The 14,423-nt window shown below is 44.7% G+C and overlaps 3 protein-coding genes across 3 annotated transcripts; all 3 read right to left on the reverse strand.

The window, feature by feature from the left end:
* Positions 1–220: 220 nt before the first annotated feature.
* On the reverse strand, positions 221–4,365 carry LOC6537896. The gene is made up of 4 exons (XM_043207097.1): positions 3,944–4,365; positions 2,557–3,883; positions 1,876–2,147; positions 221–1,806 (listed from the first exon to the last, which is right to left on the reverse strand). The coding sequence occupies exons 1-4, from the start codon at positions 4,203–4,205 to the stop codon at positions 449–451; spliced, it is 3,219 nt and encodes a 1,072-aa protein (XP_043063032.1). The 5' UTR covers positions 4,206–4,365; the 3' UTR covers positions 221–448.
* A 44-nt stretch (positions 4,366–4,409) lies between these two features.
* LOC6537897 (UDP-glucosyltransferase 2) lies at positions 4,410–6,439 on the reverse strand. The gene is made up of 2 exons (XM_002098402.4): positions 5,811–6,439; positions 4,410–5,758 (listed from the first exon to the last, which is right to left on the reverse strand). Exons 1-2 carry the CDS (start codon positions 6,070–6,072, stop codon positions 4,449–4,451), a joined length of 1,572 nt encoding a protein of 523 aa, XP_002098438.1. The 5' UTR covers positions 6,073–6,439; the 3' UTR covers positions 4,410–4,448.
* On the reverse strand, positions 6,309–8,206 carry LOC6537898 (UDP-glycosyltransferase UGT4). Its single transcript, XM_002098403.3, has 2 exons — positions 7,896–8,206; positions 6,309–7,835 (listed from the first exon to the last, which is right to left on the reverse strand). The coding sequence occupies exons 1-2, from the start codon at positions 8,149–8,151 to the stop codon at positions 6,469–6,471; spliced, it is 1,623 nt and encodes a 540-aa protein (XP_002098439.1). The 5' UTR covers positions 8,152–8,206; the 3' UTR covers positions 6,309–6,468.
* Between the last annotated feature and the right edge of the window lie 6,217 nt (positions 8,207–14,423).

The following is a 14,423-nucleotide window of genomic DNA, read 5'->3' on the forward strand; positions in this document are numbered from 1 at the left end:
GACGTCATTAGGTTTTTTATGTTCAGAACACCTCGATTCAGGTATAGAATCTTTAAAAAAGTCAATTACGAAACAATAGCTTTTGGGTTTAAACACAAAAACAATTTAGCCACGGAACATACATATGTTTTATTTCGAATAAAACATTTCTCAATATATACTCAGTTATTTGTTTAGTTAAAAATCAAAATTAAGGCAGCGGTTTTATTTTATTAAATTTTTTTAAAATAGATAAAACTACAATTTCTTGGATTTATATTTTATATAAGTGGATATAATTCAATGTAGTGAACAAAGTTGTTATGTGCCAAATGAACTTATGCTATGAAGTTTGCGTTAACAAACGATTTTTCAAGCACACTTTTAAGATCAACTTATATTTATTAACAGGTAGCTAGTTAACATAGTTAACAGCAGGAACAGAAAACAATACTTGTAGTAAGTAACATTATTGTGTTTGGTATCTTGGATCAAGCAAGCTAAGCTGCTGAAAAGCAGTTCCTCTATCTTGGATTGGCCTTCGGCTTGAACGACTTTTTTGGAACAACTTGTACAACAAATAGATCACAGATGCAAAAACAATACCAAACCGTAGAATTATTAGGAACAGCCAATCCCATTGGTAGTAGAGAGGAACATCCTCCGTCTTGAGACGCATATGTGAGGCATCGCCATTTCGCAGTGCGTATTCCGTCCACCAAACTGCAGTGTCCAAAGGACTCATGGGTCGGTCCCTGAAGGATTGCGACATTTTCTTGGCATTCAGAGTATATTTAGGGTTTTCCAGCAGCTCCCGAATGGTTGTAGTCAGTATATCTACGCTCAACTCATTGACGTCCAGAACCTCGGCCATGCCACGCAGATCAACATTCCGCAGATTAATAAACTGGTCGAAGAACACTGGTAATCCCAAGATGGGCACTCCACTATAAACAGCCTCCATTACACTTAGCAGTCCGCCGTTTGTGATGAAAAGCCGAGTATTGGGATGGGCTAGAACAGCACGCTGTGGAGGCTGTTCAATCACATATATATTGTCCGATTTGTTTGGCATATTATAGAGTTCAGTTTTCCAAACGACCCTCTGCTTGAATTGGATTAAAGTCTTCATTAGGTTTTGCTGCATGTTCTCGGGCAAAAACTGCACCATTATCTCCTGTCCCATCGAGAAGTAGATAACACCGTGCTCCGCCTCGTCCATAAATCTCTGCAATTTCTCATCGCAATACTTGGGTGGCTCGCTGAGATGCAGTCCTCCGACTTCTATGATGTTCGGTACATTAGATCGCACCCTGCCCATACTGAAGTGGTTGTTGACCAAGATCACGGAATACTTGTCCCGCATTTGGTAAAACTTCTGCTCCGAATAGCCAAAAAACTTCTTAAAGATGCTCAGTTGCGATGGTCGGACAATCAGGTGTGTTAGCAACTTTTCCTCTGTGATATGCACCCAGTTGTAGATTTTGCTCAGGAGCGAATTGCCTCGGGAATATCCTAAAGAGGAGATGGGATCACTGATGCTTGGCGCCACATTTCCAGCGACTTCCTCGGTGCTCCAGTTGACATTACCACCGCAAAAGCCCATCAAGGTGGCATTATAGTACTCCACTATGCCATAAAGCGCTTCCAGGGCAGACGGTTCCATCATAACCAAGTCAAAGTGTTCATTCCTGTCCTTTAACATCCGTTGGACGCCTTCGGCACTCAGAATATCTGAGGACATATTGTAGAGCATTGTCACTGCCAACCAGCCTGCTATCCATTTGCTGCCAAAGAAGTCCATCATTTGATCACACTCGATCATTTCTGCATGAAAATTCAAATGGGAATAATAATAATGATGGGAAGCAATTTGAAAATTATAACTTGACTCACCCTGGACGCGTTGATTTAGCTTGGGAACGCGTATATGTCGAACTCCCTCGATATCGGCCGGCATTCCAACTGGTGTGATCAACGTCACATTGTGTCCCCGTTTCACTAGAGCCCTCGCCAATGGACGCAGCACCAAACTATGTGAGCTGAAGTGGTAGGAAAATATGCCGAGGATGCTGGCAGCCTGCACCGAGTCCTGGTACACATCCTGTTGCAGGAACAGACTGAGCACGACAGCCAGCCAAGAAAACTCGAGGCGCATTCTCACAATTCAGTCCGCTCATGTCGGAGCTCTGTCCGCGAATGAACACAATCTAATCTAATGTGTGGGCAGAAAGCGTAACTGATAACATAAAAGATTTGAGTCCAGGTAATGCAAATATTTGTGAATTATTATCGGTTATTAGTTGCTTGATAGACTGATAGATAACGATAGATAGAGGACTAGCCATACCGTAAAACGATCGGAAATTTAATATCGCAAGGTCATTACCACAAAAAAAAGAAGAACGCTATAAATTTAAATGAATATTATTAAATTTATTAAAACGCACTAAAAAAAGATTATGACTTATAGTTATTCTTATCTTGAGTGAAGAACAGCTTGTAAACGCTTATTAAAACAACATTATCGAGAGTCATAAATATCTGCAGATAATTTTCATTGCAATGTCGCATTACTTTATTGATAAGTTATAGTGCAATCGGTAACCTAAACCGGGCGACTTGTAAGTTTTTAAGCAAACTAAAACGAGAAAGATCACCGACCCAGCAATCAATACATATCGAAGGGCGATAGTGAGGATGCTGTCTATTCTGTAGTAATGTATCAGTGGAATCTCCTCGACATCGAGGCGAATGTGGGATATATCCCGATTACGTAGAGCGTACTCCGTCCACCAGACAGCCGTATCCAAAGGACTCATGGGTCGGTCCTTAAAAGTCATGGATATTTTATTAGCATTTAAAGCGTACTTTGAATTTTCTATCAGTTCTATAATTGTTTTAACAAGAGTATCTACATCCAGATTGTTTATGTCCAGGACCACTGCCATGCCTGCCAACTGCGCTCGACGCAAATTGTTAAATTGGTCAAAGAACACCGGTAGTCCGAGTATTGGAACTCCACTGTCCACCGCCTCGATTACACTCAGAAGTCCTCCATTTGTGATAAAGAGACGCACATTCGAATGGGCTAGAATCTGACGTTGGGGGACTTTGTCCAGAGCATATATGTTCTCCGATATTTTTGGCATTTTGAAGAGCTCGTTCTTCCAAACAACGCGCTGCTTTAGCTTTGCAAAAGCCATATTCACGGTTTGTTGGAGGGAATCTGGAAGAAACCTCACCATTATGTCCTGCCCCAACGAGAAATAGATGACACCGTGCTCCGCTTCGTCCATGAACTTCTGCAGGCTCTCATCGCACGGTTCTGGCCGTTGGCTTAGATGAATTCCACCCACCTCGATGAGATTGGGCACATTGGATCGCACTTTGCCCAAGCTGAAATGATTGTTGACCAGTATCAGCGAATACCTGCCGCGCAATTCATAGAACTTCTCAGTCGTATACCCGAAGAACTTCTTGAAGACTCGCAGTTGAGCTGGTAATATCACAAGATACTCCATCAACTTCTCCTCGTTGATGTGAAGCCAGTTCTTAATTCTGCTCATGATCGAGTAATCTCTGGAGTAGCCTATTTGGGAAATCGGTTCATTGAGACTTGGCGCTGGATTGCCCGCCAGTTCTTCGATTAACCAGTTAATAGTTGTACTTGTTAAGCCAATTAAAGTGGCATTATAGTACTCCACCAGGCCGTACAGTGCATCCAGGTTGCTTGCATCCATTAGGATTAAATCAAACCTCTCACTTTTGTCGCTCAACATTTTCTGAACGCCGTTGTCACTCAGAATATCATGGGTTATATTAAAATATATTGTAGCAGCCAAATTGGCCTCCTTCCATTTGTTGCTCAAGAAGTCCAGAAATTCATGAGTCCCAGCAAATTCTGTGCGGGACACAAATTTAAAGTTGTATTTGATTATTATTTGGCTGTAAATGGAATTACCTCGAGCGTGTTTTCTCAGGTTGTTAACACGAATATGTCGAACTCCCTCGATATCGGGAAGCATTTCATCGGGAGTGATTAGAGTGACATTGTGGCCTCGTTCCAAAAGTGCCTCGATCCACGGCCTCACCACCAGAAATGCGGATCCGTAGTGGTATGGAAATACTCCCAGGATGTTGGCTCCCTCTGCCAGGTTAAAGTCTAGACTTGGATGCAATAACAGGCACATGCCGAGTGCCAGCCAAGCGGAGCTGAGGCGCATTTTCACGGTTCCACTCCGTCCATGACCGAGGTCTTTCCGCAAATGAACACAATCTAATCTAATGTGTGTCGGCAAACTGAAAAAAAGCTTTCTTCGATTGCCAAGAGAATTAATCACTCATTGATTATCAAAGCTCAGAGAGTTAACAGAGAACTTTTATCATCATAAACACAACGTGGTGTTATCTATTCATAACACCATAAATTGCCATATATAAACGAGTCTATAGACATAGTGACTTTATTATGGATGCAATCGTCTAGGTCTGACACGAGTTTTCAGTAACAAGGTGTAGACCAAAAAGATCAGCGATACAGCGACTAATCCAAATCGCACACTAAATGCTAAAAGACTCTCTATTTTATAGTATTCAAACAGTGGAATCTCCTCCAAGTTAAGGCGCATTCGAGTAATGTTCCGGTTGCGTAGTGCATACTCCGTCCACCAAACAGCCGTATCCAAAGGACTCATGGGTCGGTCCTTGAAGAACTGCGACATTTCCTTCGCTTTCACAGAATAACTCGGGTTTCCGAGCATGTGTTTTATGGTGTCGGTTAGAATATCTTCGTTCAGAGTGTTGATATCAATGACTTCGGCCATTCCGGATAACTGTGCCCAGCGCATATTACCGAATTGGTCAAAAAACATGGGTAGTCCTAGCATTGGAACTCCACTGTCCACCGCCTCCATCACACTCAGCAATCCACCGTTTGTGATGAATAGTCGCACATTGGGATGGTACAAAATCTGGCGCTGTGGGGCCTGTTCAATAACATATACATTGTCCGATTTGTTGGGCATATACAACAGTTCGCTCTTCCAAATCACACTTTGCTTTAGCTTAGCAAACGTCTGCAGTAGAAACTCTTGAATGTTTACAGGAAGAAACTTAATCAGAATGTCGTTGCCCAACGAGAAGTAAATGACTCCATGCTCCGCCTCGTCCAGAAACTTCTGCAGCTCCTCATCACATGGTTCAGTTGGCTCGCTGAGATGAATTCCACCCACTTCGATAATGTTTGGTACATTGGCTCTAACTTTGCCCATGCTGTAGTGGCTATTGATCAGCATCAACGAGAATCTGGATCTTAGCTCGTTCATCTTTTGCGAGGAATAGCCAAAGAATTTCTGAAATAGATGTAGCTGAGCTGGTCGCAAGATCAAATAGTCCACCAATTTCTCCTCCATGATATGAATCCAATTGTAAATTCGACTGAGCAATGATGTTTCCAGCGAATAGCCAACCGGCGATATTGGCTCGTATATTGATGGCGCTGGATTGCCGGCCAATTCGTCGGTGTGCCAGTTAATCCGTATACTGGATAATCCTATCAATGTGGCATTGTAATACTCAACGAGGCCATAAAGGGCGTCTAGATTAGCTGGTTCCATGATGATAAGGTCGAAACTCTCGTTTCTGTCATGCAACATCCTTTGAACGCCAGGATCACTTAGAATATCATATGAGGCATTAAAAAGCGCCTTTGCCGTAAGTGTGCTCTCCGTCCACTTGTTAATCATGAAGTCCAGCACTTGATCAGACTCGAGCATTTCTAAAAAGTAAACGATTCAATAATGTTTATAGACTTCAATGAGGTGACTAACCTTTTATACGTTCGTTTAGCTGAGCAACGCGAATATGTCGAACTCCGTCGATATCGTTTGGCATGCCATACGGTGTGATAAGAGTCACATTGTGGCCTCTCTTTGCCAATGTCCGAGCCAAAGGCTGCATTACAAAGAACGGCGAAATGTGGCGATAGGGAAATATGCCAAGGATGTTGGCAGCCTGGGCCAGTTCCTGGTGAAGATCCTGTTGCAGGAGCAGGCACAGGCAGACAGTCAGCCAGCAATATCCGAGGCACATTTTCACGAAATCGGTTCGTTCATGTTGAAGCTCTGACCACAACTGAGCAAATCTTATCGGTATTTCGCAATACCCATGAAAGCTCCACCTTATTTACAACCCATAACAATCATATGGCTTGATACGTTTGTATTGACACACTTTAGAATTAAAAGAAAGCTCTTTGGTTCCGATTTACGTTGGATAGTATGAAAAATAGCCTCATTACCCTACGCCATTGGGATCATGTTAATGCGCTCATTTAAAAACCTGATTAATATTTCATAATTTTTTAAACATGTAGTATAACGGTTAGATAAGATATGAATTGAGTGTAGAGCCTTTGTATTCCATTACCTTAAAAGAATCGAGATCTAGAAAGCGTGTACCTCAACTAACAATTGAAATTGAAGCAATCTAGAATGCTGTTTCATAATCTCTCAATCGCAATTGTATCTGCGAAAACACCATTTGCCTTTCTCGAAGTCTTCTGTTCCTATTGCGATTCTTCTTGTACAATCTCCAGCCCAGAAAGATCAGCGATCCAAAGACGAAGGCAAAGCGAACTCCCACGGTTAGTAAGCTGTCCAGTCTGTAGTATCGCATTAGAGGAATCTCCTCTACATCGAGACGCATGTGGGAAGTATCCCGATTTCGCAGAGCGTACTCCGTCCACCAGATGGCAGTCTCTAGAGGACTCATTGGTCGATCCCTGAAAGACTCTGCCATTTGTTTAGCTGTCTCAGCATAGGTAGGATTTTCAAGTAGCTCTGTGATAGTTTCGATGAGAGTATCTGCGCTCAACTCGTTGGGGTCCAGGACTTTAGCCATTCCGGCTAACTGCACTCGATGCATATTATTGAACTGGTCGAAGAACAGAGGCATTCCCAGCATGGGCACTCCGTTGTCAATGGCCTCCATCACACTCTGGAGGCCGCCGTGAGATATGAACAACCGGAGATTGGGATGCACGAGGACCATTCGCTGGGGCACTTTATCCATCAAAAATATGTTTTCCGATTTGTTGGGCAGCACGGACAGCTCGGTCTTCCAAATCACCCGTTGTTTCAACTGGGAGAAGGCCAGCAGCAGTTGCTTCTGCATATTTTCCGGCAGATATTTCATCAGGATATCCTGGCCCATTGAGAAGTAGATGACGCCGTGCTCGGCCTCGTCCAAATAATTCTGCAGCTCCGCACCACATGGCTCTGGGGTCTCGCTGAGATGCATTCCTGCCACCTCAATGATGTTGGGCACATTGGCTCGCACTCTTCCCATGCTGAAGTGGGTATTAACAAGGATGACCGAGAATCTGGACCGTAGCTCATCCAGCTTCTCCGCTGGATATCCGAAGAACTTTTTCAACAATCGCACTTGAGCGGGTCGGTAAACTAGACGTTCCAGGAGCTTCTCCTCGGTGATATAAACCCAATTGAACGCCCTACTTAAGAGCGAGTGATCAAGGGCAAAGCCGATAGGGGATACGGGCTCATAGACACTCGGAGCCAGATTTCCCGCCAAGTAGTCGATATGCCAGCTCATGTGCATACACGAAATTCCCAGAAGCGTGGCGTTGTAGAACTCAGCCAGTCCGTAAAGTGCATCCAGGTGGCTAGCTTCCACCATGATCATATCAAACCTCTCACTTCTATCACGCATCATCAACTGAACACCAGTATCGCTGAGAATAGCATGGGAAACGTTGTAGAAAATCGTGGATGCGAGAACACCCTCCTTCCACTTATCACCCAATGCGTCAACAAATTGGTCGTTGTCCATCAGAGCTGCAGGAAAATCCATATCCAATGTAAAGAACCTATGGCACTACATTCCGTATTACTCACTCTGCATGAGCTGGTTCAGCATGGCCACTCGTATGTGCCGCACTCCGTCTATATCGTCCGGATAACCAGCGGGTGTGACCATCGTCACCTTGTGCCCCCGCTCCACCAGCGCCCTCATCAAAGGTCGTACCATCTGAAAGGGCGAGGGAATGCGGTACGGGAACACGCCCAGGATATTGGCCGCTTGACCCAAGTCCAGGTGTAGATTCAGCTGCAAAAGCAGGCCAAGAGCCAGCCAAGCACAGCTGGGGCGCATTTTTACACTGTAAGTCCGCTCATGTCAGAGCTCTGTCCGCAAGTAAACGCAATCTTATCTGCACTTTGCCGATCAACCGCAAAAGTTTCAGTTTATAGTAAAAGCTATAAAGTTGCTTGATAACTATTGTGTTTATGTATTTGGGAACTGATAGCTCACGTTGATTTTTGTTTGGCTGCGGATTATGCACTAGATTTGGCGCCATGAGGGAAATTTTATTCAAATTCATCCCTTGTGTTTATAGTGTGTTCTCTTTCTATCGATGCTGTAGTCATCTCCTTCTGAAAACCACCCCAAACCGCATGCGCTAAACTAGAGGGTATTTTCAATTGCTAATAGGGGGAGTATTATGATTTCCAAATTGCAAACAGAGGGCGACACATCTTAATTTTGGTGTGTACCGTGCTTTCCATACTTTTATGGCTCTTAGCCGCAATTATGGTCACGATTGGGTTCTGTCCTATAAATGGATGAGGTGAAATCATACTTTTAGTGAACAAGGAGGAAAATGGGGGAAAATGACCATTGCAATTATATTAATACCTATTATACCTTTCTTGCTACTATATATAGTTTAAATATTTTTTTTAAATTTTTATTTTATTGAAGCGACAAATCTGTTTAAATAGGAATAGTTTTTAATCTAGGCGCAGCTTAAAAGTATATGGCATTACCAACGAAAACAGTCAAATGTGCAAACAAGTTAACAGTTTTTGTGGCATACTTACAGGATGTATATGGTAACTTCATGGGTTTGTGTGTGCGTGGTAAATCAACGCAAGTGGAATAAAATATTGTAAATAAATGATAATATTTTAAGAGTGCAGTGACCAGCGTGGCAATCGCATGACCCCGCAAGAATGTCGGAAAATGCGGCATTTAACCTTTTACGGCACCCGCAGGTGAAGGTGTGAAATGGCATCGCTCCACATTTCGCCGAACGCAGTCTATGGCCTCGTAAATGCAACTGTGCGTTTTATATTTTGACTATAACTCAAAGTGCATTTCAACGGTGCCTCTATTTGCATCCTGCACCGATTGGGTGGCTGTGGGTGGTGGCTGTGGGCGGTGGGTGAGTTTATGTGGGCGGTGGTGCCGCCGTTCAAACATGCATGAGTTGCATGAACGGCAGTCTAGAATGATGAAGTGGGACCTGAATGCAGTGCGACTGGGCGATGCGGTCCAATCAAGGATTCGGGGGAGTTGGGGGGGGACGTGGCATTGGGGTACGGGGGCTGGCAGCCCAAATTAACTTAACACTCATAAATCAGCGTTAACGGCGACCGCAAAAAGCGTTGCATAAAAAATGGTTATGGCTCCTCTTTTTGGGTCTCCCATTTTTTTTTTTGTATTTTTTTAGTGGTTGTCCCTTTGACGGCTGCCGCCGTGCATGGAAAAATGGGATCAGAGTGGCAACAATGCATCGTTGCATTCCAAATAAACAATTCTCGTAAAATGCTACCGTTTGCATTGCTGAGTTGATGGCTGCAACCATTTTGAATAGGCATATCAGACTGCAGCCATCGAGTTGATAGTCCATCACTGAGCGATGGATGTATGCCAAAGTGGTCCAGTATCCGATTAAACAAGATTTTTCTGCAGGTTTTCCGTGACTAATTAATTAGAATTTGACCAAAACTTCATGCTCGATACTACAGATTCGAGCCCGCAAACAAGGGATTACAATTTAAATTTTCCATTTGTCGGATATGCTGGGTACTTCTGTTGTAATGGCCGCACAATTCACTCCAGTTTGCCCAAAATTGCAGCCGTCAATTTTGGTAATTAAATTGTAGTGCTCAATTTGCCATCTCTTTAATCGACATCCAATCATCGTTTCGAAGTAATTTAGATGGACTCCAGTTAGCGTTTTTTGCCCCCGCAAACACTGCGCATACTTAATTGGGGGCGCATAAAGTGTGTGTGTGTGTGAAAAAACGGCTTCAATTGCAGGGGAATGCATAATAAATAAGTGCTGTGACAGGCGTGTAAACGCTTCCGACGGAAATGTAAATGATATCAATGCGGCAACTCGAGCTGGCAATATTTATGCACTTTTGATTCGGACCGCGGCGCACTAAATCACAATTTGCCGCCAACTGGCGATGACAAAAGCCGGGTTGCCGACTGGCAGACTTGCAGACTGGTCGCCTTGCGATGTCCTTGGGGAAAACCAACCGCAGCAGCAGCTGGGTGTCGCATTTTTTTTTTGTGTTTAAGGAAAGGACCTCTAACTGGACGACTCAGTCTTTTTCTCGCCTTTTTGCCTCGTTAAATATTGGTTGTAATTTATGCGAGCAGACGCCACCGGAAGCGGAAACGAAAGCGGAAGCTGTCTAATTATTCAACGGCATTTGGTTAATAGAGCGTCTTGGCCATCCAGCCATCCATCCATCCTTTCTCCTTTTTTCTGTGACTTGTTGCTAGTATATTTGGTGTGCTTATCGACTGATCCTTGGGCCAACTGCAGCGTGACTCGGTGACTGCTTTTAATTATCTTAATGGTGCCACGCGGCCTATGCGCAATATTGACTTTTGGCGGCGTGCAAATGCCAGTTGTCCTCGCACGCTAGGTGATAGGTTATAAAGGAGCCGGAATGAGGGCTCGCTGTGACATTGCATCAAGCGCAAAACAATAAAACGCTCGCCAAGCCCGCCCGGCAGGTGTCGCTGCCGTGATAATGTCAACAGCGGAAACAATAAAAGCCGCAGTTGTCTTTCGACTTGGCTGCTGGGTGCGGGCCCCGCACGGCAGGAAGACATCTGGAGGATGTCTGGATGTGCCAAAGTGGGAGTGCCTTCTCCAGATGAAGATAGCAGCTGACGGGCTCCGGAAAGGTGGGGAGTCTTTAATGTGTCGTTCTCCTCTTCCGGTTTCCTCATTTCCACGGCATAAGACACAGAGAAAACGCAACGCCATACTTGCATGTGCCTTCTTTCTGTAATCTTAAAGAAAATATTTATAAAAGAAAGTAAGACTTCTCTTATCAATTTCTTTTATATTTATACCACAAGAAATATTGATAAAAAAATGAAATGTACTTCCTCACTGAATTCAAGAGATGTGTTCATAAAAAGGCACTTTAAAATAGAATTATTGCTGTTGGAACTAGTTGCTACTATAAGCAACTTGTATTCAGCTCTATTAGATAATAACTTAATGATTGATTAATTTAGCAATTTTTTCTCTGTGGAATTAGCCAGCTGTTAACTTGATAACCCTATGTAGCCAATGCCATTCCGACGACCCCACCTATAGATTCAGCAAATGTTTGCCATTGGCTTTCATTTCCGTTTGAGCCCAAAAGTTGTCAAAGGGTTTTGGTTTGATCCTAAGCGTAAAGTTGGCCCAAACGAGGCCCGTTCTGGCCCACATAAATTGCCAGCTGCTGCTGGCAGCCACTTCACACGCCGCTGACAAGCTTCAGACTCAATAAATAACGTTCGCCGGCGGCCTGTCTGTCGGTGGTTTTTTCCATTGGTCTGTTTGGAGCCCTTTGGTCCTGGTTCTGGTCCTGGTGGTGCTTCATAAATTGATGCTGGCACTGGGGCTCGCACCGCACGGCCTTGAACCACCGAACGGGCATTTTCCCATTCCCATTCCCAATTTTCCAGCGGCCAGCTGCTCTCCTTGCCTCTCGAGTGTGGCCAATGCAACTTTAGTTTGGACTTCTGATTGTGTGTTTGCCTTTGCTTTGCATTGTGTTGTGTTGTGTTGCGTTGTGTTCTGCGGCTGGCCGCAAAGTTCCGCTGCCTTTCCAGCTATCCAGCTCTCCAGCTCTCCACTTTCCACTCGACCCGAGCCGAGAAATTAAAATTTATATGTCAAGCAGGCACGGCTGAAAGTTCCGCACCAACTTTGTGGCAGGCAACTTTTGTGCCACATTGAGCGCAATAATGCAAACAATAACAATATTACGACAGCACCAGGAGCACTTCCTCCCCCGCTGCTGGATAATGCAAACTAATGCCGCGTTGGCCGCAGAAAGGTCGCAGGATGAGCTTGTGGCTGCGATGGCTACGGCGGCTCCAGTGGCTCGTTTTGTTGCCATTATTGTTATTGGACAAGCGAAATGCAAACGCAAATGCCAGTGCAATTCTCAATGGCCTTAAAGTGTCAGCTGCGGTGCTGCTCTTTGTCCTCGTTTCTTGCCTGGCTACGACTCTAATTGCCGGCTACAAATTCCAATTAGCCGCCCCGAAATCTCCGGCCTGCGAATCGGATGCAATGCACCCGGCATTCAGTCCATTCGGCTGGCCGACTTTTATGAGCATAAGCGAGGCCAATAAAGCGCTCAACCTCATGCGATTATCGCCTCCGCTACCCCAAAAACTGGAAAGCCTGGGAAAACAGGGAAATTGGCCAAAACATCCAAGGCTGCAACAAACAGGGCAAAACGGCCAAAAAACAGCCAGAGGAGCTCTGTGAGCTCTCGACTGCAATTGCAACTCGCCGGCTTTGCTGCTTTTCCGACGACGGGTCCTTGCCAGCTTTTAAGCGTTCAAATATTTATAAAGCGAAAAATGTTATGTTGACGCGCTGGCGGCCACTTTCAGCTTTTTGGGGGCCCAGGAGCTCGGGCGGAACCGACGAAATGGAGTTCAAGTTAAGTGCCGAGAATTAAATGAAATGCGGAGCGATGCAGGCCATTAACAGAAGTCCACGCCACTTCAAAACCAGTTCCTAGGTGAACTAGTCGTCACTTTGAACACTAAATCTAGCGGCTCATGGCTTTCAATAAAATGACCCATATTTTTCACTTTCGTCTGGTTGCTTGTTTGTTTTGCATGTGCATAGATATTTAAGGTTGGAAATGCAAGATGATTTCATAAAGTATTAAATTATTACATATTTGAAAAATTTTGTAACTACATTTTCATACTGCTGCAATACGATGCAAAATGGCATCCCATAAATCTTTAATGTGCGTTGGAATGCAATGTTCAATGTAGCACATAATTATTTATTTCAATTCATTAACGCACCCCATGCGCTCAATAGCCATGGAATGTCGTGTCTAGACGTACGCATTGTTATAAATTTTAATCAACGCCACCATTTAGAACTCCTCAGTGCAGCCGCAAAAGCCGAAAGCCCTTCCAAAGAGCTCCTTGAAGCGCCAACAAAGCGGCCATGCATTCTAAATATTGCGCATACGCCGCGTTGTGCATGCACACACACAAATGTCAGCGGGATGAGGGAATGCTGGTATCTGGTGGCTCGTGGCTGGTGGCTGGTGGCTGGAAGCTGGTGGCTTGGAAAGCAGAAAGCCAAAGGAATATGTGGACTTTAACTAACTGACTATGACTGCAGGCAGTGTCAGCGTTGCGTTGCGGCATTAAGACCTCAGCTGAAATGATTACATGCCTGTTTAGATTTGTCAGTGGAGCATAGAGCTTCTTGGCAGTGCGGTGCGCGGTGTGTGGAATAGGGTATGGGATATGGGGAAATGCGGAATGGAGAATGGAGAATCGCCGCTGGCAGCCAGCTCATGTATCTCGCAGTTGATAAATGATCAAATTAAGCCTGGCATACAGCCGACCTACATGGCAAGAAGACGGGAAAGCAGCTGCTTTAAACTTCAGCTCGGCGTTGTCTTGCCACAGCACACAACACAACACAGCACAGCACAACACAACACAACACTTTCGCTGGGGCCAACAAAAAAATTGTGTATGAAAGACTTGGACGGTTTTTCTTTCGCCTACCACCGCACCAACCTCCCTCCATTTCCCAACGCTTGCCGGATTTTTCCTGCTTGGCATGCACCGCTCGTCTTCTACTTTTGCTGCTGCTGCAACCTGCTTTACTTTTGCGGCATCTTGCTGCTACTGTTCACTACTTTATACGGCTGCCTGTGAGCACACACACACACACACACACACACTCTGGCAGAGATAAAATAACACGCTTCATGCTGCCTGGCACTAAACTATTTGGAAAAATCGGGCACGTTTTCATTTAGCTGAGTGCACGCGGCTGCCACAGTTGCCAGCCGTCCAAGTGGAAGGCCATGCTGCCAGGCTGCTAGGCAGCCAACAGATGCAAATGCAAGTTATCGAGATTTATGGTGAATATTTGGGGCCTGCATGTGCAATAGCCGCACATAAATATCCATTTTCGGAGCTCGTCTCCCTTTGTGCTTTGTGCTTAGTGCTTAGTGCCAAGTGTTTTGGGAGGCACATTAGCCAGGATAATGAACGGCAGAGCCTTGACCCTGACTAAGTAGACTTTGTCTCCGATTTAATTGTCCTACTGTACTGGAATCGAG

Source organism: Drosophila yakuba, chromosome 3R (assembly GCF_016746365.2).
Source record: "Drosophila yakuba strain Tai18E2 chromosome 3R, Prin_Dyak_Tai18E2_2.1, whole genome shotgun sequence".
Taxonomy (NCBI): Eukaryota; Metazoa; Arthropoda; class Insecta; order Diptera; family Drosophilidae; genus Drosophila; species Drosophila yakuba.

What these genes read in the sequence shown, in the direction of transcription:
- LOC6537896 (XM_043207097.1), bottom strand. Translation starts at nt 4,205, where the DNA reads ATGCGCCTCAGCTCCGCTTGGCTGGCACTCGGCATGTGCCTGTTATTG. An exon ending in CCTGAGAAAACACGCTCGAG is followed by an intron (nt 3,884 to 3,943) that starts GTAATTCCATTT and finishes TGTCCCGCACAG; the next exon opens with AATTTGCTGGGACTCATGAA. An exon ending in CACTATAACTTATCAATAAA is followed by an intron (nt 2,148 to 2,556) that starts GTAATGCGACAT and finishes ATGAGCGGACTG; the next exon opens with AATTGTGAGAATGCGCCTCG.
- LOC6537897 (XM_002098402.4), bottom strand. Translation starts at nt 6,072, where the DNA reads ATGTGCCTCGGATATTGCTGGCTGACTGTCTGCCTGTGCCTGCTCCTG. An exon ending in GCTAAACGAACGTATAAAAG is followed by an intron (nt 5,759 to 5,810) that starts GTTAGTCACCTC and finishes TTTACTTTTTAG; the next exon opens with AAATGCTCGAGTCTGATCAA.
- LOC6537898 (XM_002098403.3), bottom strand. Translation starts at nt 8,151, where the DNA reads ATGCGCCCCAGCTGTGCTTGGCTGGCTCTTGGCCTGCTTTTGCAGCTG. An exon ending in GCTGAACCAGCTCATGCAGA is followed by an intron (nt 7,836 to 7,895) that starts GTGAGTAATACG and finishes ATTTTCCTGCAG; the next exon opens with CTCTGATGGACAACGACCAA.